Source organism: Ischnura elegans, chromosome 3, assembly GCF_921293095.1.
Source record: "Ischnura elegans chromosome 3, ioIscEleg1.1, whole genome shotgun sequence".
Classification (NCBI taxonomy): domain Eukaryota; kingdom Metazoa; phylum Arthropoda; class Insecta; order Odonata; family Coenagrionidae; genus Ischnura; species Ischnura elegans.
In genome coordinates this window covers 3,815,027-3,838,908 of record NC_060248.1, presented here as the reverse complement: position 1 = coordinate 3,838,908, position 23,882 = coordinate 3,815,027, and the positions used below count along the sequence as shown (strand labels likewise).

Sequence of the window (23,882 nt, the reverse complement as noted above, 5' to 3'; positions counted from 1 at the left end):
GACTGTAGCTCGCGGAAAAGTATTGTATTCCTGGAAAACTGTTGAGCGGACGTTTAAATGGAGCGAAATTTGGCCCTGTAGAACTGCAAAATTGTGCGTTACCCCAGAAAATGATGTTACTTCAAAAAATCGGGAAAATGTAATATTATTGCATTTATTCTCTTTGAGCGACCTCTAAATGTTAAGCAATTCGGCTGAAATTTTTAGGATATCCATTCTAAACCCCATAGCATATTTTAAGAGGTAGAAATAAAAATCCGAGGAAAACTAAAAAATAAGCAACACCCTAATGCACAGAGTCAGCCAGTGTCAACATTGGCGTCTATCTCGAATTTGTATATTTTGCCACTGTGTTGTCTCTCGTGTGATATTTTTACATTTCAGAAACGGCCAGTATGTTGACAATTATATCTGATCCAAATATATTCAAGACGATAGTTATAAGCGAGTGAATTAGATAGTTAGAATCGTGCAAATTAAAAGCAAGGCCATGGCCGTGGGAATCGTGGCCGTTGTTTTAGCGATGTCACTCACCTGTTCTTTGAGCATCTTCTCGTGATTGCGCACGTGCGTGATGATTCTGGAGTAGAACATGGCGATCATGAGGAGGGGGCACACGTAGGCCCACGAGAAGATGGTCATCACGAACAGCTGCGTCGACTTCCCCTCCCGCATGTAATCGAAGGAGCACGTGGTCAGGTAGCCCTCTGCACCAAACGACGACAACACAGAAAGTGAGAGAGAGAGAGAGAGGCAATTGCAATGTGCGCACAGTGGGCTGAAATCGAAAAAAGCTGAACAAAACCTCAAAAACGATTTTTTTGAGTGCGGAATTTGAAATTGGCTACTGGCCTCGGGGAATACCGTGCTCAACGGAACTTGAAAATTGAATCTTTTAGCAAGCGATTGTGTATAAAATATAATCTATTTAGTGCCACATTTATTGTACATTTCGTATAACCTAATTTTCCGCTGTCTTGCAATATTTATCGTCGATGCGATACTAATTGTAGGACTCTGTTTTTCGTCGAAATATTTTGTTTATTTGGGATTATAAGAAAAGGATCACCGAGTTACCCCGAGATATTGAGTTAACATTACATAAAACTTTTTAGAATTTCCGTCCAAAGAAATCAACTACGACCGTTAGCATCAAGCAAAACATAATCGATGTTTTTGCCGCGCGCTCAGTCCGCGGCAGCTCTCTGATGGTGTGGAATGCCTTGATGCGGCCTACCTACAGTACAATTTGCTATGCATAACCTTATTGTCTTTTATGCGGATATCGTTAGTCTTATTATTGACTTAATAGGATACACATATTTTAGCCTTTTTTCTATATTTCTCCATTTAAATAAAAGATTAGCACTAGATAGATGATAGCTGTTGGGCATACCCCAACACTTAATTGCATGACTTCCACTCGGTAGAAGTACTGTCCCTTCCACTTACATGCTGCAGAATGTCATACCAATCGTCTAATAATAAGAGTTAATTCATCAGTCCAGTCGGCAAGCCTCGGGATTTCTTTGTAATTATCCGTGCGGTGTTCGATATTAATGGAATCGAAGTTTTAAGGAGCTGGGGAAATAAAGTCTTCATTGGTTTACATTCTCGAGTGGTTTCTGATGACAATTTCCATTCCATTTAATTTGCAATCGAATAAAAAAATATTGCTTCAGAATATAACTGAGACCCTATTTATCTTAAAAGTTTCCTTCTGAGTAAATGTTTCCGTCACATAATTCGCAATGGCACCAAAACAATCGCATCTATTGAATTCCGCATTCAACAACTGTTATAAAGCATTGGAAGAGCAATCTTGGGATTAGGCATTTTAATACTTTCCCCAAAACAAATTTTTTTATTTTTCAAATCAGTTCTGGTTCCAAATCAGGCGAACGAGTAACTAATAGCACAAAATATTCATCGAATTTGTATAAAGGGTCAATTTTAGAGGCGTCCGTGTTAGCTAAAAAGAAAGAAATTGCCTGCTACACGTATATATAACAAGCCAAAACCTAGCCTCCAAATGAAAATAGAATAAGAATAAGAACTCCAAATTAAAATCTCTTACCAGGTTTGATGATAGTTATCTGGTGAATGACTGATGCTCAAAGGCAGCTAGAGAAGAATCCCTCGCAGATTCCCGGGAGTTCTGGATAACCAAAATGCGTGTATCCGAGGACAACCAAAAATCACCGTAGCACAACTTCCCTCTATTGCTCAACGTTCGAAAATAAATTCAAACATCTGTCTGTACGCGGAATTTTCGAAAATAGCTCATAGGGAACGAACACAAGGAGCACGGGGTCATAAAAAGGACCTTTTTGCGACAACCTTGGCGGAGTGGACGGGCAAATACCCACCAGAAGTAGGCTGGCGGGAAGGTTGTAAACACGATTCCATCTTTAAGGTTAAAAGTAGACTAAAAAAGAAGTGTTACCCGCAAAAAGGGTTACTATTTCCATACGAAATTGTCATATTTTGATTTCAGTTGGTTCGGAAATTGGTAGAAAAATAGTGACTAGTCCATAAATATGGGTTAAGAAAGAAATTCATTGCCCTATATTAAGTGAAATCAATCCCATGTGAAATAAAATGGTATAAGGTAATTCAATTTACATATATCCGCATAAAAGACTATAAGGTTATGCATAGCAAATTGTACTGTAGGTAGGCCGCATCAAGGCATTCCACACCATCAGAGAGCTGCCGCGGACTGAGCGCGCGGCAAAAACATCGATTATGTTTTGCTTGATGCTAACGGTCGTAGTTGATTTCTTTGGACGGAAATTCTAAAAAGTTTTATGTAATGTTAACTCAATATCTCGGGGTAACTCGGTGATCCTTTTCTTATAATACCTAATAAACAAAATATTTCGACGAAAAACAGAGTCCTACAATTAGTATCGCATCGAAGATAAATATCGCAAGACAGCGGAAAAATTAGGTTATACGAAATGTACAATAAATGTGGCACTAAATAGATTATATTTTATACACAATCACGTGCTAAAAGATTCACTTTCCAACATCTGTCGAGCACGATATTCCTCGTGGCCAACTGCGAGCTGCGAACCGTGCCGCACGTTCGAAAAATCGATCTTAATTTCGGCGTCGCAGGAGGTCGCAATTGTCCTTCTGGTATCATACTCTATAGGTTTGTTGTATATGTGGAGGAAATATCTCGAGGTAACTCGGTGATCATTTTTTAAAAATCCTACATGAACACAAAATTTCGACGAAAATCAGGGTCCGCCATTTTGTATCGTATCGGCCCCAAATAATAAAACTGAGTCGTGAAAGTTACCAATAATTAACAATAATAAACCACAGAACAATATTTTAAATTTTTGTTTCTATTGAATTACTACAGAAGGTGTGGCATTAATTTGAACATGCTGATTTTCGAAAAAAAATCGATGCTTTCAATTTTTGCGAACTTGGTTCAACTTTGAGGCCAAGTAATTTGTTAAAAAAATTACCAATGAAAAACGGTTTGCGTCAAAAAATTGCAATAATGTATTGGAAAAAAATGTGCAAAGTTTCAAATTCTGCACTCAAAAAAATCGTTTTTGAAGTTTTGTCCAGCTTTTTTCGATTTCAGCCCACTGTGCGACGCGTCGTGCTTCTGCAATAAATACCCCACCAGATACGTGTGATATTCAAAGTCTCATCTAGTAATCTTTTATGATCAAAAAGTAATCTGAACTTTTCAGATGAGGTACATACTTGAAAACTAATGATCTATTAATTAGTAATTACTCAAGAATCGAGACATAGTCGTGGCTGACACGATTTGGAATCGTGAGCGAAGGAATTATTGAGCTGGAAATGGCGAGTACAAAGTAATCACTTTTCAGTTATTAATAATGAAATTTAATTGTATCATTTGTAATGGGCAGCCAATAATTTTTAAAGGAATCCCTTTTGTCGTTAGTGAAAAATGAATGCTATGTGTTTCACAACATAGCTTGAATGTTGACTGAAAAATAGACCGCTGTAAGCGATGGTGTCGAAATTGATGAAGCCTTAGTATGCTTTTGTAATATATTGAGTTTATTCGTGATGGAATTAAGTGGCATGGCTACCTATTTGGTTTTTTACGTAAAAAATCAAAATCACGCGACAGGGATCGATATCATCACGTACACAGTGAAAACGCTTAAACGTGCAGAGTGGAGGGAAATTGTCTCATGAAATTTAATCCGTGGATTTTAGCAGGAAGCAAAATTTCTAATGATGGTGTGCTTTCCGAATGCAAAGATTTAAGTGCATGGAGTTAAGTTGGTGAGGTGGTCATTAACCATTGACAGATTTCTTGAGGTAATGGAGCGCGTTATATAAGTGTGTCATTGCCATTTGTAATTGGCAATTTCTCTGACACCACCAATCCCTCCGAACTATTTGAGTTCGATGCAGAGTGTTTGTTGAGTGGTGAGTGGTGTCCCACCTGGAGCGTATCTGTTCCAGACTTCGAATAGCGGCAGGATGGAGAAGGGCGTGGCCCACAGCCACGTGAACACCACGAGGCCAATGGCGGCCTTCATGCTCAGGCGACCGTCCAGAGGGAAGGCGATGGTCCTGCGGAAGAAAAAACAACAATCACGGCCACATTGGACACAATCCGAATATTAAATATACATTATATAATGGACTCACAGCGGACTAAAGTTGTGATAAAATTTAAAAAATGATGTTTTTCGACGTGGGAAAGTGAAACTTAGCGAGAATTACCTTGTAAACCATCGTAAATTGCGAAAGGCATTTCATGAAATTTAAAACAGATAATCATTTTGCGTTTGATTCTCTTCCCGCGCTATGTCTATGGGATCTAGCTAATACATGGCATTTTCAGCTGTCTCAGTCCTCATTGTGACGCAAGAGGGCGGGGTGTGTGTGTGTATGCGCAGCCGGAATCCGACCTCGCATTCGAAAAGCTGCCTCTCACTTACACTTACTCAACAGCATTGCAGGTTTTTCATTAAGTGGCGCTTCTTTCAATCTCTGAAAAGATTATCCAAGCGATCATATTTTAAACGCTATTTTAGTGAATTTCATGAGAAGAATCGAGTAACATTGATGTCCATCATTTTGTGACTCAAGGACACTAAATTCGGTCAAATTTCCCTTAGTACAAGATAAAATGAAAACAAATGTATCATAGCAGTGAATTTGTACGCAGTACGGGTGCAAAGTTATATATGGGGTAGTTAGGGCCAAGAGTCCGCGTGGGGAAAGATTACTTTCCCGAAATATTTCTCTAAATACCGGGATGATGCCACTTGTATTCAATCAGTTTCTTTAATGTTTAAAGTGAGTGTAGCAGAAGAGTGCTGTCGTTGGAAGAAAACGAACGACAGAATGTGAGATTTTCTTATTTTTCATTTTTACGCAACGTTCATTGAATGTGTAGGACCTCGTTTTTTTACCTGTGGTATGGGCGTTCGTTGACTACTTCGTTTGTCTAGCCTTCCTTTATTTATGTGCATTATTTGCCTCGGAAATTCATGCAGTTAGCTGATTCGCAGCTCACCATGTTATGGCGTATTTGGTGTAGCAAGTGCGCTAGGGGCAAGAGCCCTGGGGCAAGTGTCCGCATGCGACTCTTTTGAGTCTTGCTCCACGGGCGCTGACTCCCGCCCCACTTTGTAACGTTGCTTTTTTCATGACCACACAGTTTCTGCCATAAATATCACTTGTACTCGGTTGTATTGAAAGAAAATGCAGAAATGTGACAGACAAATTGATTGGAAAGCATTAGGATAACAAATTTTGGAGATAGCTACAGTGAGAAGGAGCAATGGAGAATCCATACGTTTTATTGCAGATGGTCTAGATGTTGATGAATTTTCTCTGCGTAAAAGTTATAAGGCGGTATTTTCAATAGATAAATATATAATTTAATGATAGGGAATTCCGAAAATATTGCTACATTCCAGAATTGTAGTTGCGTTTAATTCGTAGGTGTGCATCGTACTCCCTCTTATCGTCCGAATTACAGACATGAGCGTACACCCCCCCCCCCCCCACCCGATATTTTTCCGAGAAAGAGTTTTAAAAACGGATGGAGCACCTCCATGAACTCTTTCGCTCACGAAAAAATTTGGGAATTGTCATTTCGAACACTTACATTGCCTGTCTGAAAATGCAAAACCCTCTTTTAAAGATCCAGCCTTGCTCTTTTTAGACAAGCATACCACTCATGTTTCCCTTCCTGCAATTGAATTTCACTTCATCCGTGTAATGTTTTTACCATCTGATAGCTCACTCAACACTCAGTCAGTGGATAAAACATTCTTTGGCCCTCTGAAATGTAAGAGAGATTAGCAACCGTCGGGAGTGCAACAAAGGGATGCGGGAACTTCACTCACTTGGTCCATACTCGTTTAGTGAGGCTGATTTCCTGCCTTCTTTGGTTACAGCCTGGTTGCATCCGATTCGAGGAGGAGATGAAATGAAAAAGAAGAGGGAACTGAACACAGGAGGCGGAGGAACTTTTTTACCCTCAATCATTCCTCCCTGAATTCCTTCACCGCGTTCGTGACCTCATCAACCTTCCAGCGCTGAGAATGCTCAGCCTCGCAGACGTCGGGAGGCACATGTCTCTCTAGAGACCATTGGCTCTTATCCAAAAGTATTGCAAGCGCAAAAGTAGCGTAAATACTCAATGCTATCTGAAATTCTTAAGAGTTTCCCTTACACTCAAAAAGTAAACGTGAAGATATCTAAAAATAAGGAAACGGATCTATGTAGTATCCATTACATTGTATTATACGTAATGTATACATGAGTATACATTTGATGGTTGCACCCAATTAAATTGAACAAACCGCCTGCACCTGAAGAACTTCCCGTATTGATTTTTTATAATCCCAAAAAAGGGTGCGCCGTTTCATGTGGCTGAAGAAAAGTGGGATTATATTGCAATTGGAATTGTTCTGGGTGCTCCAGTGAGGATTTTCCAGTACTAGAAGAGGACTAGGATAACGTTGACGATTATATAAATGAAGATGAAATTTATTTAAATTTTTATTTGTTTAAGTTTTATTTTTGTCTATTTACGTAAATATTTAGTGCATATTTGTGTAAATAAACGTTGAATATCTTGTATAATATGGTTGGAAAGAAATTACTTTGCTTTTCTACAAAACTGTTTTGTAGAAAAGCAAAGTAATTTCCTTCCAACCATATAATGGAATTCTACAAAGTAAAGGCCTCAACAATTCAGTGCATCTTGTATAATGTTAGGCACGATGTGGTGGAAGTTCGTAATATTGTTGAAATGACACATTGCAATATTTCCACTTATAGATTTATTTTACACTACGCGTTTCGTCGTTACAACGACATTTTCAAGTGTGAAAAAGTCTTAAAGATTTTCCTTATATATCTTGGTGCTTGAAGGGGGGGGGGAGACGAGAAGTGAGGATATTGAAGGCTGTGGGAGGGGGGGGGTGAAGGGTCGTTTTTAGGGTCTCGAACTGAAGCAGGGTGAGGGGGAAGGAAGGAAAGAAAGGTTCTAGGATGGGTGAGGGTACCCCGCACTCATTCACTGTCTTCTTTCGGGTTTGTTGTGATTGTCCGGATGGAGTCCTCGCCCAGATGATCTTCTCCTCCTGGGTAGTTGACCCCGTGTCCTTCTTCTACTGTTCTTCTGCGGTGTGAAAGTGGGGGTGTAGTGTGGAAAGGGTTTGTACAATTTTTTTTTTTTAAACCTTTGGATATAGTAACGTATTTTTTCGGGGTCAACTGTGACGGTTGGGAATCTAGGGTCCAAACTCAGATGTGTCAAGAAAAAGGGGGGGGGCGGCTGGGAATGACTTTTGGCATTTCATGGGAGATCTGTATTCTGTATGTGTCTGTGTTTTTGATATTGTATCGCCAGTAATGGCGAGGGGTAATGAAAAAGATTTGAAGAAATTTTTGTACAAACCCTTTCCACACTACACCCCCACTTTCACACCGCAGAAGAACAGTAGAAGAAGGACACGGGGTCAACTACCCAGGAGGAGAAGATCATCTGGGCGAGGACTCCATCCGGACAATCACAACAAACCCGAAAGAAGACAGTGAATGAGTGCGGGGTACCCTCACCCATCCTAGAACCTTTCTTTCCTTCCTTCCCCCTCACCCTGCTTCAGTTCGAGACCCTAAAAACGACCCTTCACCCCCCCCCCTCCCACAGCCTTCAATATCCTCACTTCTCGTCTCCCCCCCCCCCTTCAAGCACCAAGATATATAAGGAAAATCTTTAAGACTTTTTCACACTTGAAAATGTCGTTGTAACGACGAAACGCGTAGTGTAAAATAAATCTATAAGTGGAAATATTGCAATGTGTCATTTCAACAATAAACGTTGAATAGTTGAAAAATTAAATTAATACTTATTTTAAGCTGCAGAATTCTTAAATTAAAATACTTTGCCGAAAAATTTATTTTTTGGGCAAGGTAGAGCAAATCAGCTATTTAGGAAGCACATTTGAGGAAAACGGATACAGTATTAAGGGCATTAGGAAGAGAATTGCATTACCAAAGGAGGCGTTCATGAACAGGAAGGAGCCTCAGAGAGGATCGTTATGTAAGAGTTTAAAGAAAAGGTTAGGGAAGAGTTTGATCTGGAGTGTAGCTCATTACGGTGCAGAAACGTGGACACTTAGGAAGGAGGACGATAAAAGACTGGAGGCATTCGAGATGCGGGTGTGGAGAAGAATGGAGAGGGTGAAATGGACGGAGAGGAAAAGGAACGACGAAGTGCTGGATATGGTGGGTGAGGAGAGGCAGCTTTTTAGATGAGATATGGAGGAGACAGAGGGTTTTAATGGAGCGAGTACTTAGCGGGGAGGGGATGTTGAAAACAGTTTTAGAGGGTAGAATGTTGGGTAAACGGGGGAGGGGGAGGAAGAGAATAAGATTTTTAGATAGATTGAAAGGGAGTAGGCCTTACAGTGAATTGAAGAAGGCAGTGCTGGAAGGAAGGGAAGGCTCCCAGATTACTTATTTAGTACTCCATGGAAACCTACCTTTATCGGTAGATTACTTAAATAATGATAATTTCTCCGACAGTGGCATACTAAGAAAGACTTCCGTCTTATGTTACACACTCATGTGGACTCGTGACGTCAACACCTGATTCGTTAAAACTCATCTTTAAGTTTATTCTGATAAGATGGCTTGGTGGGGGAAAAGGCTAACACGCCTGACCAGCTATCGGGAGATCCAAGTTCGAATCCCGCTTAAGCCAAATATTTTTTCATGAACTTTATCATTGTTGTTGATACAAGTATTATATTTCTGTACGGTTCATTTGTTATACTTTAATTTTTTCCAATATCGTCTGCAGCTACTTGATTAGTAAGATTTTTGTGACCATCTCCTTGTTCTGCGTAAGGTATCAGCATTGTGTGAAGCCATCAGACTGAGAGATGTATCTCCATGTTTCTCTTCTTAACATACCGAATTTTTGCATTTGCTTAAAAATATAATTCTGATGGGCGTACTGTCGTGAACCTTCCAATAACATTTGGGAATTCCTTTAGCTAGAATGTATGGAAACGAATTTTTAGTATGTGTTTCAATCTGTTTTACTGCTACAAATCCGAAAAGGCAATGTGTCTCTGCGACAACAATTTAAATGTTTTAAAATTCTGTCTCTGATCGTATTTCTAAATTATTATTTAAGTTTTGGTACCATTAGGAAACGCAGAAATTGACAGTCCTCCTAAAAAATGACATACTTAGTCTTCATGTCGAATGAGCAATATACCGTTCATATTTTATTTTTAATTTCCCCGCACAAATCGGCGTTTACATCATCGGGCATACCAGCAATGAGTAACTGCTCTAATCCAAACACCCATGCTCAGTGTAACTTACACAAGTCGAACCCACGACCTCCAGTTTGGCTGGCGATGGCCACCGTATCCGGGACCCCTAGTTATTGGTCTTCAAACTTGAATGAATTTTGCAACGGACGGTGAAACTCAATGTGCAAAAACTCCGTGAATCTGGCGTCTAATGAGATCATATCTAGTGAATTACAAATGTGCTTGCATTTAAGATGGTAGAGTATTTGGAGAAGATGACAATGAGGTAATTTGCGCCATAATGAGGGAAGGGTGCAGAGAAACCCCCTTGCAATGCGCCGAGGACAAAATATGAGCAGCCCATCCGACGGACGGTGTGTCGAACCGCACAGCACTATAGAACGGATCAATCGGGTAGCTTCCATATGTGTCACCGTCGAGATTCGATCCCGTGGTCACAGAGCACGAAGCCAACACTCTAGCCACGGCAACAACCCTTGTCATCGCTCACCCCACTCCACCCCAATGAATTTAGTCTCTCAAATGAATTAAAATGAAGCCAGTCACCTAATGAAATGGAAATATTATTTCTTATGTAGAAGTTGGATCTTTCTGCTATTCGGAATTGTTAAGATTCAAGTTTTCTTTTGTAGTAGATTGTGTTGGTGTTTCCATGACTACAGTTTCGTCCCTTGGAGATGTGTGTTGGCGCAAGAGTATCCCGCTACCATCGTGGGCATTGAGCGAACAAACATTTCGACGGGAACGAGACGTGCCTGTATCTGTCGAAGGCGATGGCTGCGTTGGTGATGGCGGCGCCCATCCCCGAGTAAGAGCCCACGAGGCCGAAGATGTCGCATCCGATCTTGCCGAATATCTGTCCCTCGACGGCCGAGTTCAGCACGAACAGCGGCAGCTTGGACATCATCAGAGCGTCGAAAATCGCCAAGTTCACCACGAACGTGTTGGATGGCGTCCGAAGGCTCTTCGTCCTGAAATCAATCCGGAAACCCAGTCAAATAATGCCTAGACATTACACACTCTTTGCAATGTTATGAAAACCCGAATATTTGTATCATTTTCCAAAGAAATACTTCCGTTTCATTGGTTGTCATGAAGAAAAGTCTTTGTTTCACGATATACATATACATATATCTATATAAACTCACACACACATACATGCACAAACCCAATTTTAACTTTTTCGAATTGATCGTTTTTTAGCCATTTCTACGCTAAATAATTAAAAAAGTTCGCGAAACTCTGAAATCGCAACGTGCATTTTAAGACGCACTGGAGAACCGATGGGGGCATCTAGGGGAGAAATCAGTTGGAGGATAGATGGAAATACATCAAAAGTGGACACAGAAATTTCTGGGGAGAAGATGAGTTGTTAAGAAAAAACCATGGATGGCGGATGAAGTCGTAGAGCTCTTTAAAGTCGCTCGAAATCACGCAAAAGCGAAAACTATGGAAAGACATTCTTTGCTAAGAGAAGATGGAGCGAGATTTGTCGCCAAATTAGAGAAGCGTTGATGATTAATCTTAGAGAGGATGTGCAAAATAACCTTTTATAAGTGAAAGTGGAATCTGCGCGAAGAATTGTGAAGCACTACTGCAAGAACGATTTCGTGCTTTCCTGGCGAATGGATTTACAATTAGTGAAGAGTTCTCGGGATCGCCACCGGGTCAGGGACTGCATAACTGCCGACGTTTCGATGTCCGACTCGGTCATCGTCTTCAGGGCTGTGAGTGTCGAGAGAGAATTTTGACTTACAGCCGTGAGGACGATGACCGAGTCGGACATCGAAACGTTGCACAGTGGGCTAGAATCGAAAAAAGCTGGCCAAAACCTCAAAATTGATTTTTTTGAGCTAGGAAGTTGAAACTTCGCATACATATTTTCAAATAAATTGTGCATATCTTTCCAGATTATTTATTTCCTGGGTTTTCACGTTAACAATATATGTGAGGTCAAAGTTGGACAAATTTAGCGAAAAACGCGACCCTCGATTTTTTCTGAAAATTGCCGACTTTATCCTCGTGCAGTGGTTTCGTGAGTAGTTTTATTGACAAAACTGCTATACCATCTTAATTGACACTTCTTTCATTTGAAGGGTTTTTAAAGATTTTGTTTCACCATAGATACATAACAAAAAAGCGGAGCCTGTTTTCAGCCCTTTGTTTTACATAAACGTATAGAAAAAGTAGATATTATCATCGACTTTCACTAAGTAACTTATATCATGTCGTTCTTTGAAGCTTCTATATTGTGAAGCTAAAGTAAAACCTTGCACCAACTTGCAACCCCGAATTTTAAATCGTTTTTTCGAGCGTGCGGTCGACTCCGGTTCTGGCCCGCGGCGGCGGAGAGTACGGCGACGCGGCAAGCGCGTGGATGCAATATGGTCTCATTCACTTTTATATGTGGATAACAGATGTAATAGTGATTGAAAATAATCACCATAAAGTAAAATCAATAAATATTGCTACGAATGACTCTCATTATGCAATCGCTGGGCACTGCAAGAGGTGCACTGAAAGGTTTCTTTTTTTAGTGTATTTCATATACCACTACGGAGAATGGACTTAAATCGTGTGCTTAGAGTAGGGAAACGGACTCTTTTATAAACAAACAAACTCTATAACAATAAATAATCTGGAAAGGTATGCACAATTTATTTGAGAATATGTATGCGAAGTTTCAACTTCCTAGCTCAAAAAAATCGATTTTGAGGTTTTGGCCAGCTTTTTTCGATTCTAGTTCACTGTGCGTCGGCAGTTATGCAGTTCCTGACCCGGTGGCGATCCTGACCGGATGGCAAGATCGGAGTGAAAAATATAATATCATAGGACTAAAGGATGGAAGTATTTTGATGGAGATCGAAGAAAAAGCGAAGGGATGGAAATAATAGATAACTGGATATGTTATGCAACGGAGGCGGAATGTGTTTCTGAGATGAAGGTGAAGTAGGAAAGGGTGACATGGGAGCGAGCATATTAAGATCAGAATTCGACGCCGCAAGGAGAGACCTACGAAAGAAAACTTGAACTCAGCTTTACGAAACCATATGCGACATGTACTCAAGAGGAGATATACCCAGTGACTTGGAGACGAACAGCATGATTGCTATTCCGATAAAGAAGAGAGGACAGAAGCGTGAAGATTTTAGGGCCATAGGACTCATGATACACGATGTGTTGAAGACATTGCATCCATCCACAGAGGAACAGAATGGGGAGCACGTGAATGCTTGGATGAGGACCTATGCGTATGGAAGAAAAGCAAGGGAAGAAGAGAAGCCACTTCAACTCTAAGGCTGCTCGTAGATTAGAGAATGGAGAAGAACAGACCGAGGTACATAGTATTTGTCGACTTGGAGAAGTCCTGCGTGGAATGGTAATCAAATGCTAAGACTTCTGAAAGAATTTGGAGTTCTCCACATTGATCGAAGAATTGTACAAGGCATGTGTGGAAGTCTTTGATGAAATTCAGACCCAACCGCGAAGAAGCAGGAACATGGAAAGGGTTGAGACAAGGGTATGCACTGTGCAACGTCAGTTTCAATGTTTACATCGAGAAAGCCATCGATGAAATCGAAGAGAAGGCTACAGGTGTCGATATCCTCGGGAATAGAATTAGAATCTGCGGTTTGCGGATGACATAGCGGTACTAGCCGAGTCCGAGAATGATTTGAAGAAGACTGATGAATATGGAAAGGGCAATGAGAGATAAAAACTAACAAAAATAAAACTAAGATATTAGCATGCTGCAAAGATAGGAGACCGACTAACATGAGAAACGAGAGTGGAAGCATTCGAAATGTGAATGATGAAGATGAAATGGATCGACCGTGTGAGTAATGAGGAAGTGCTAAGAAGAGTGGGGGAAAAGAGGAAAAACCTGGAAAAAAAAACTTTTAAAAAACCTGAAGGAGAAAACGGGACAACTTATTTGTCCACATTTTGAGACACGATGGACTGATGAAGACAATCGTAGGACTGGAGGAAGGGAAGAAGGGCAAGGGACGGCAAAGGACAGGGTATTAAGAAAAAAATGCTCCAATAGGAAAAGGCTAGTGGGTGCGAGGGCGGAATGTACAGCTGCTTCAAATCAATCTTAGGATTGCTGAATTGTGATGATGGTGACACTGCGTTGTAATGAAAGGGGAGAAAGCGAGACGAAATGAATAAGAGCGCCGAGCAGTCAGATTAAAGGAACCAACTGGCAGTGCCAACCTGCCTGCTCCTCAGTCAGCTTGAATCTGCTGCGCTACGAATCGTCGCTTATCGTTGTGGCGCCGTTACCTGCCATAGTGTTGCGCCTGCTGCTGCTTGCTTGAGTTTTGCAACGGGGAACCACTGCAGTGGGGAGGCAGGAATCAATTGTGGCTTGCCACTGTTTGTCTCCTGTTTTGTGGGCATGCTGTATTTGCACGTTTACGCAATGGCAAGCTACAGCGCTGGGACGAATGGCCTGAAATGAGCGTGCAGACATTCTGCGACGGATTCCCGAAATCCCATCCCTAGTGTAGCACAATTGGCACGACTGACACAGATAAACCCCAAAGTGTGACAGTGCAAGGTGCAGACAGACTGACTCGCTCTGACCTCAATATGTAGGGGAACACGGGGCGGAGCGGGTTGAGCGATGCTTAAGCGCTTATGAGTTAAGCAACACCAATCTGGACTATTGCCTCTTGCGCAGCGCCTTTTTTTGCACTTAAAAAATCGCTCTCCCCGTTCCGCCCCGCCACCCACTTCCGCCCTTTGAGTTTCCGCCATGCATTCTGGGGGATATTTTTAGCAATCTATACACATGCGTCAAACTATTCGAACCTTTAGTGATGTTAATTTGAATAATGATTTCACAGGAGAATTAAATAATACATAATAATGAATAATAATTTTTTCATTGAAGACATTATTATTCGTAGAAATGTGAAATGTATCAATTGTAAATGAAAGAGATTTATCTATAACAAAAATTAAAGAACGAAAAAGTATTCATAACATAAAAGTTAAAAAATATTTGAAAAGAATTAAACTTGCAATAGAGTTCGCGAAACGTTGGTTGGAGATTTTATGATGAATTATAAAAATGTGACATACCTATAAAAGAAGTTTACTGCGTGTGAACTTGGATAATGATTGGGATGGGCGTTGAAGACGTTGAATATATAACGCTGAGGTTGAGGTGAAAGTGGTAATTAGGGTTTCGATGAAGAGTTTTCGTTTTTGGAAATGTTCTTTTATATTCAAAAAGTATGGTTAGGACCTTTATCTGGTAATACCAAAATTCAACACCTAGAAAAAATAGTGTGAATTAAAATTTTATTTTTCAAATTAAATCAAATTATCCTAGGAATATTTTCGCGTGAATTGGGACCATGAAGTTTTTTCCGCTTTCCTTGAGAAGAAAGATAACCTGTTAACTATCACGTAACAAAACTTGACTGATAATCAATCACCCCATCTCCATCCACAATGAGGCTTTGAAATAGTATTTTTGAGGAGCACGAGAGATTGGAACCCGAATGTTTGGATGAAATGCGAATGTTTGAATGAGTGGATGGTACTCACGTGAAGAAGGTGACGATGACGAGCATGTTGCCCAGCATCCCGACGACGAAGATGAGCGCGTAGATGAGCCCGAGGAGGAAGTGCTGGTATGCGGCGGGCGCCCGGAAAGTGGTCCAGTGCGGGTGGATGTAAGACATGTATGCATCGTCGATCTTGGATCCGAGGAAGGCGTCCTCGTCAGGGGCCAGCAGGCTCTTCGGCCCCGACACCCTGCGCCACCACACCAGTCTCAAATGAATGCACACCTCACCCAAGTAATACTTTAACCAAACCAATTGCATTCATGCAGGATAAATTTAAAAAATGTAAATGAGATTCGCGAATGTCTGAGTTCGTATCGTACGCCAAAGTAGTTATTGCCCAAATGAGCTCTTATGATGTTAAAAGTGACATCCGATGTCCCTCAAGGGAGCATAATCGGCCTCCTTTTCTTCAATATCTGATCCCGAAGTAGCGAAGAAATACGCTCATTTGCTGACGTCGCTTTCATCTGTAGGGAATTAGTAACCTCTCAGTGGACTTAAGGAATTTCCATACGTGGAACCGAGCTTGAGGGCTGGAACTAAATCTGAGTAAAAGCGCGGTCGTACATTTTCTGTGTAGGCCGTCCCCAGTTATATGGTGTGGGCGGTGTCAAGGTGAAGGCGACAGGCGGAGGGAATGATTGATCTGGGAGTCACGATTACCTCGAACCTCTCGTGGGGAACACTTATAAGGAATATTTTCGGCATAGCCCTGAAGAAATAAGGATTCGTCAACCGCATTGTGGGAAGATTAATTGATTGTGGTAATTATTCACTCAGTGTAGTCCTTCTATCCTTGCTCTTCTCTTCAGAACCAAAATATTTAATTGATATGGTTACACAGCAACCACAGTGCCGAACTACGAACTCGACAAGTTCACCATCTCACCTATATTGAACCTCCCCCCCCCCCCCCCAACAGACCTACTGAATACCATCACTCTTTCATGGTCAAATGTACAAAATTATGGAATTCCCTCCTCATTGACAAAAAGAATATTTTTAATACTCAGGCATTCGCTCATTCCCACCTTATACATTAAAGCATTATTCAGTAATTCAGTATGCTCAAAAAATGAACTTGTGGCGTTGTTGCACAGTTGTTTTGATTATGTTCACACAAAGGGGACCACATCATTTTGTTCATTTTCATTGTATTGTTAGTTTAGGTTCATTTTATGTGAAATATTTTCGATTTTATGTTTATATTTCACTTTCATTGCTTTTCTATTTTCACGATCGCTAGAATTGTGAAAATAGAAAACAAATTAACTACCTCAAACCCCACCATTGTAACATTGGTGCTCTTAAGGGTGCTGTGCCCAAAGATAATAAATATCATAATTATCGATGCTAAGGAATTTTCAAATGCAAATCACAGCACGGCGATCACTTGCCAGTGTCAAGATCGAACGAATTTGAAGTTAAGTTTCTCGGTGGGTAACTTTCCTTTGGTTATAATGAAATGAATGCAAATGGAATTGAATTTATTTCTACGTATGCTCGCATTGAAAATCAGCTACTCATCGTAACATTAGCAATTTTTTATCCTGATTTGTTTTTTTAAAGGCTGTTGTCGCTCGGAAAACGGTGAATACATTATGAACGCTATTTTGTCGACAACTTGGGTGAACTATGGGTTGACGTGAGAGTCGATACAATCAAGTAACAAATAATTAATTCATATAAGAAAGTAGAACTTTTTAATTATTTTATGAGCGCCAAATATTATTGTCGAAGAAAAATCTGCTATTTTGTGTTCTGAAAGAAAATTGAAAAGCACTGTAGCACCATATAATACATGCGGACTTAACGAAAACATGGCGCTTAATTCTCGTACGTTCCCTTTTTCATTTTTTGTGTCGATGTTGGTGGTTTCCGGCCGTAATTTGTGGCGCATGCTGAACGTTTTGGATGAATCAAACGTAACTTTGCTTTTAAACAGAATTTTTATAAATCATGACCTTGGTTCCGACGGTTAACGTCGTCTTATAGTCACTGGAGCATCTTCTGGTCACTAGAGCACCTTCTATTCATCAGAGCGTCTTCTCATCATCAGAGTATCTTCTGGTGACCAGAAGACGTGCCCTGTTAGATTGGGTGGGTGTGGCATTGGACTGTGAACTCACCCCACGAGGGCCGACATGGCGTGGCTCGCGTTCATCGCTCGTGCTGTCCTCTGGTGGTGCCCTTTTGAGACCAATCGATCGCTGTTTGCAGACGCCGCCGCTTCTCCTGCTTCGGTTGTAAGAGAGAATGAATGGGATGAGGGTGGGGAAATAAACAAATATAAACAAATGCTCATCCACTCAAGTGAAGCAAAGAAGATTGCGCATCTCGCCATCTTGAGAATGACCTATCGAATACAGCATTTGCATGTTTTTGGGAAGCGATCTTTTAAAAAATTAAACCTCAGTTAGGCTAAATTCCGAGTCTGAGTACAGTGGGGTACGTTTTTATGGAGATATTAATTATTAAAATTGGCAAAGTTAACGTTGCGCTGAAACATATTCTCAGAGCAGTGACGTCATTTCGTACTACTGCGTTTTCAAGCATATTTTTTCACTGGGGTGAGCCCCTCTACAGCATATACTGAGTTTGGAAAGAAGGCATGTCGTGGAATCGTGGACTAGATTCAACGTGTGCTCATGCCATCATATACATCTTTTAATTCATTTATTTCTTCGTTACGCTGACGACAAGAGCTCTCTATCAATTTTTCTACCTCGAACTACCTCTCTTGTGCCTCTCGCTCGCCCAACACTCTCACTCTGTTTATTCTCTTTGACCTTTGAACTTCTGATAAGATATCCCGTCGATTGTTCTTGATTATGGATGTGGCCAAACAACGGAAAAAAAGCCAGTGCAACATTAAAACTTCGTGACATGGCATGTATAAAGGAGAAAAATAAATTTCTATGGCGAGCTAGTTGCTCTGGTTCAAAATAATGAGCATGGTCACTTAGGAAATTAAAGCATCCAACTTCGGGAGATCATTTGAAGAAGCCTTCACGAAACCTGATTCCATGGTATGTACTTGAGTGTATTTTCCTTAATTCCGATTAGGTCCACCAAAGTTTTCAAAACGCATACGCAGTTCACCGTAGGGTAGTGCGCTCATGAGGTAGTACGAAATGACGTCACATACGGAATAGCCAATAGATGAGCGTTTTCGTCTTCTCAATATCGATGCGAAACCAATCCATGTTAAATATTAATCATTACACAAACTAAGGCCGTGTCCCAATCCAGAAGGGTGTACCCTGCGCCCTGTGCCCTATCCGCCCTTGGGAAATTTTCCGCACTTCGTGCTCTTTCAACCGACGCCAGCGCCAAGGAAGAAACTGGCTATTGTGTGAATCATAAACAAATGAAGTACGGTTTCCACAAATGCTGATTTTGTGCCAAATCAACCATAATAAATGTTTTTGCTGTAAAAATCGTTTCTAAATCGTCCTTATTACAGTAAGAAGATAACGATTAAATACAAAATATCATGGAGCATGCATGTGCTGTTTAAGTATTAATAAGAATAAGTTGTAAATATAAAATATTTACTTATGCATATCACATGAAAAGAATTCCTTGGTGTAATAGAAGGCTTGCTAAAATGCCATGAAAGGTACCATCCGACTAATTTTACAGACTATGGTGAGGTTAATCAGTAAAGACGTTAAGTTTAAATACGGCGTAAAGGGTAATATGCAGTGATATAACATTTCACCATCCAGTACCACAACCCCAGAAACCACTCCACTTGATTGATATATTGTTAAACATATATTTAGTTGATGACAAATAGTAACCTTGATCGTTAAGTAGGTTTACTCAAGTGCTACATAACCTCGTACCACATAATCCGCATCGACATAAACTGAAGTTCAGTGGAACAAAATGAGGATACACGCTACCGAAGAATTACATGCATGATCCATTTACATTAATGATAAGCTAGTTAAAACATACTTCTAATTCACGATTAGAGCCTTAACTTAGTATTCCATTCAATTAAGATAAATAGTTGGCTTCATACGAACTTACGTTCAACTGAATGAATAGATACATGATTTGGGATAATAAAAAATAACCTTATTAAATCTCTAGCTTTTGGAATTTATATTGCTTCTGATAACAACGAATTTGTTGACTAAAATTCGACAATAAACCTAAATTTGACACTTAATCCCTTCCTATTCACCAAATGGATGCTCATGAACGGAAGCACTAAAAGTACCTTCATTTACAACGTTTCTACAATAAAACCAACGCAAATTCCGAGATTGATGAGCTCATAATTGGGTGGAATTTCCACCATGGAAGCACATGATTCGGAGATGGGAATGTAAATTACGGTGAATATAATGTTTAGGCCCCACATTCATTCACATCAAGTTGTTAAATATTTATCACTTTTTGCTAAATACTTTGGCTTGTGATATATGCCTGTAAGCCATAAAACAACGAGCCAACCTTCACAGTATGAGAGTAATAGCACATGGCACAGAAGACGCAATTCAAAAATAGTATCTTCATTTATTATTTGTGCAGCAAATGCGATATATTAGAAAAAACTTTACATTACTCAACAGGATTAACTTGTTAAGATGACACGAATATACACACCATTGCCATTACGCCAGCCATCACGGAACGGACGTTTGTCCTAATATTGAACTTCATTCCTTATAATTATTATGAAAACTTCCGTAAATTTGATTGAACAACATTCACTTAAACAGGTATGAATAATTTTAGGTGTTTAAAACATTCTGCCGGGGTGGTGATCTCCGATCCTTTCGTCGCGTCGACCGCCGAAGGGCACGTAGGTACCTTTCTCGTACCCTTCGTGCCCTACACTCCTCACGCCCTTCAAACCCTTGCACTACGCGTATTGGGACGACCCTTCCCTGACGTCACTTCCTGAGTGTGACGTCACCAAGGGCACGAAGGGTGCATAACCGTGGATTGGGACACGGCCTAAGCAACACTTAATGCTGTTAATTGAAAGCAATGTTATTTATGATACACTTAATCGTATTAACGGCATTGCATTCGTAATCCTTACGGGTGCAAATACTCCGTTGTGCTCCATTCAAATACTACATGGAAACTTCGAAACTTTATGTCTCAACTCATATCCGAATGAGGTTGCGACTTGGAAGATTGGAAGATTAATACTTGGATCCCTCATAACATTTTTTCGCCACTAGATGTCCCATTATTACAATCGAAGTTAGCCCATTAAATCCGCTGAAAATGACGCATCGCCACGTTTGGATGGACCGGAGGGGTTTCAGCCCAAGATCCCCTTTATCACCTTGGCTTCAGCCTGCCTTCAATTGCTCCCGAACAGACTTGCATTGTTTTGCGTGCAGTGATCGATTTTCTCCCATTATATCGATCACCGCACCCAATGGAATTAGTCAAAGAACGATCAGTCGAAATCATCCCACCCGATCGTGTTCATTCGCCGAGGTCATCCATTTTCGTTTATATTGGGAATTCAGAGGGCGCTGGTCGTTGATTGCATTTTCCGTCTAGATTTTTCGATTCACGATAACGTGAAGAAAAACTATTTCATTACAGACTTCTGGTGTAACTGCTGAGCACTCAACGATTAACCATTTTCTCTTCTGTTATTTCGCCAAGAGTGATTTCTTTATATATTGGAGATTTCTCAGCCATGAAAAGTTTTCCCCGATAACTTTTCCTGGTGGCCCTTATCGCCTTTGACATTTCTTGCAGGTCACGTGAAAACTGAACCAATTGCAGCCGCGAATCGCACGACGCGATGGTGGCGACTCTAGGAAATAGCTGCTGGAGGACAAAGGGTGTGTTCGGAGAATAGTGAGGGGAAGGGGGCTAAGCTGGGAAGGGTATACATGGTTCAGAATGAAAGGGAACGGAATGTTTGCGAAGTATTTGGAATCAAAAGCAATAAATATTCGACTCTGGACAACTTGAAATTAATTTTTTTCCTGTAAATATATCCTATTCCTTCAGCAATCGAAGTTTTCAGTCCTCATTTAGTTTTTGGCGTAAGTAAACCAATCCTACACTCACTGCTAGCCAATGCTAGATTCGTAACTATTCGCTATATTTATTATCTGCGTTATTTAGCATTAATATTGAGCAGTAATCTTAAAGCTTTCCGTTTGTGTTGACTTGCATTATGGACAGATCCGACTGCATTCAATAACAAAGGAATGCGCGTGAGAAGGGACTCTCGGAAACCCCCTCCGCGCCATTTTGGAAACGAGTTTCGCCTTTGTTATTGTCATTGTTGTGGCGTCGAGAGACAAATGTAAGCTCAACCCATGCAAACAGAGCCTGTGACATCAGAGCTCGTTTTTCCCACTTCGATATCGATTAGAAATAATTCAAATTAAATGACTTTCATGCCATCAACGCTATGAAGCAAAAATGAAAGTATTAAGTTTCGCTGATGAATAATTCAATGGCCCGCCCCGAACCAATTGCCAATTCTCCATCGGACGACAAGATGAATGGAGGCGAGACGTAGATGAGGGAATGGAAGGGCTGACGGGGAGGATCATTTTAAAAATTCATTTGTGTACTTTTTAAAAGTAAACAGTATAAGAGCTGCACTGAAATACTCTTATTAAATGTGCAAACACAACTGCTACAAGCAATTACTAACATATGCAACATTGTAAAAACATTTAGTGGTCAGAAAGTAATATATTATAATATTTCATCTTAAGAATAACGACAGAGGAACAATTTTTTATGGTTTTGTGCAAGGCGTTCCAGAGATGACACGCATTGGCCAAGAAAGAATTTTAGAGCTTCGTTGTGCGATTACTTGGAAAATAAATATACCCAGGATCATATATCTAGTGGAAGGTTTCCCAGAAAACATGTCGGATAAATATTCTTGAAACTTCACCCGATGGAGGACCAGAGAAGGATTCTTCAATGAGATCGGAAACGGGAAAGCCTCCGATGATGTCAGTTAGGAGCTAGATGGGTTTGAGGAGAACAGCAGGATGTGGAGCAGAAGTAGGACATGGATGGAATGGTCTCCTGCTGTATCTACGACGGAAATTCACTTTGATGGGCATTGAATGGAGAGGACCATTGCATTTCAATATACTCTTGACTATTAGGCGGTGTATATATGGTGTAGCGTACCCAATTATCATGAGTTGCAGTTTCCCGCTCATTATCGAGGCGGTATCGTGTCAATCGATGCATGGTTATTTCAATAGTCGATTCTAATTTACTTCTTTCAAAAGCCTGCTTTACACATCGAAGCTGACCGCCCTGGAAGTCGACTGTTAGGATCGACTCGTGGATATCGATTGCGAAGAGAAGTGCAAGGATCCATCTCGATTTGATCAGTTAGCGAGGTTGAAGTGGTTCAACCCTGAACACTGAAGGAATCTATATTGCAGTTGTAAATAATAATCAAACTACGCGGGCAAGAAATATAATTACGATTTGTTTTTTTTTACAATTAATTTCCTATAATGAATCAATGGTGAGGCAGCATGATTTGATTTTTTCTCAAAGAACGGGAGATGATCTTTCGCCACCGTCTCTTCCTTTGTTTTACTGCCATCGGGAATTGTTTTCGCACTCTGAGGGCGCACTTGAGTGTGGAGGGATCCTATTTTAAGTGCTCCCTCGTGTGAAGTGGAGAGCCGTTTGGGGCCCGGCCTTTGTCTCCCACCTGACTCGCTGCTGCTAGTACTGCTGCTCCTTCCCAGATGTCTCTCTGCTCTTCGTCGGACCTTTCACTTAGTGCTCCCGGCGAGGCCCTCTTGTCTGGCGCTGACTGGCGCTGCTGAGCAAGACTGGCGATTTGCATGCGCCAACAGCACACCTTTTATACCGTCCCCCGCCCATTCCCATCGTGATAATTATAAAAACAAAGGACCATCGCACCCCTTTTTCGCGAAACCTCGATCCCATGCCTACCTGTTGTCTCTTACCCCCCCTCCCCCCCCCCATCCCCTCGCGCATGGCGTCGTCAACCCAATAAAAGTCCCTGCCCGCGTGTAGGTCTTCTTCCAGAAACCCCTCCTATTGTCATGGCCTTGTTTTCGGATCCCATTCTTTCTTTAATTAATCCGTGCGAGTGACATGCAAATAGAGGGACAATCCCCCCCCCCACCACCCCTAATACTAATACAATTCAGTGGCGGCGGTAGCGCCTCTGGCGGCGTGGAGACGAATGGCGCTTCCGATGCGACCGAGCGCCATTTTTGCAGACGTAATTTACAGAATTAAATACGTACCTGTTTTATATGTATTTTCGTGAGCGTAAAATGGAAGGGATAATTACAGTTAATTCAAAGGATTCGAACGTCGCGTCGTCGCAGTCATGCGTCGATTGCTCTCGCATCGTTTTGCCGTTTATTTCTGGGTCTCCGGCGTTGAAGACCAAATGCGGAGCATATATTTTCTCCTGCGCGGCGTTGTCATCTCTAGGGGCAGCCTC

At 41.0% G+C, this 23,882-nt stretch overlaps 1 protein-coding gene across 2 annotated transcripts in view; it reads right to left on the bottom strand.

Moving 5' to 3' along the window:
• The window catches only part of LOC124155337 (opsin, blue-sensitive-like), a 46,871-nt gene extending 23,622 nt beyond the window's left edge, over nt 1–23,249 (bottom strand). Inside the window, exons 1-6 of one of the 2 annotated variants that reach the window (XM_046529070.1) lie at nt 23,112–23,249; nt 17,545–17,653; nt 15,393–15,602; nt 10,586–10,801; nt 4,457–4,587; nt 535–707 (exon numbers count right to left, since the gene is read on the bottom strand). In XM_046529070.1, the coding sequence (XP_046385026.1) occupies nt 535–707; nt 4,457–4,587; nt 10,586–10,801; nt 15,393–15,602; nt 17,545–17,579 (765 nt within the window). In that variant the 5' untranslated portion in view covers nt 17,580–17,653; nt 23,112–23,249. The remainder of the gene's footprint in view (nt 1–534; nt 708–4,456; nt 4,588–10,585; nt 10,802–15,392; nt 15,603–17,544; nt 17,654–23,111) is intronic. The other variant, XM_046529069.1, reaches the window with a different exon arrangement.
• Between the last annotated feature and the right edge of the window lie 633 nt (nt 23,250–23,882).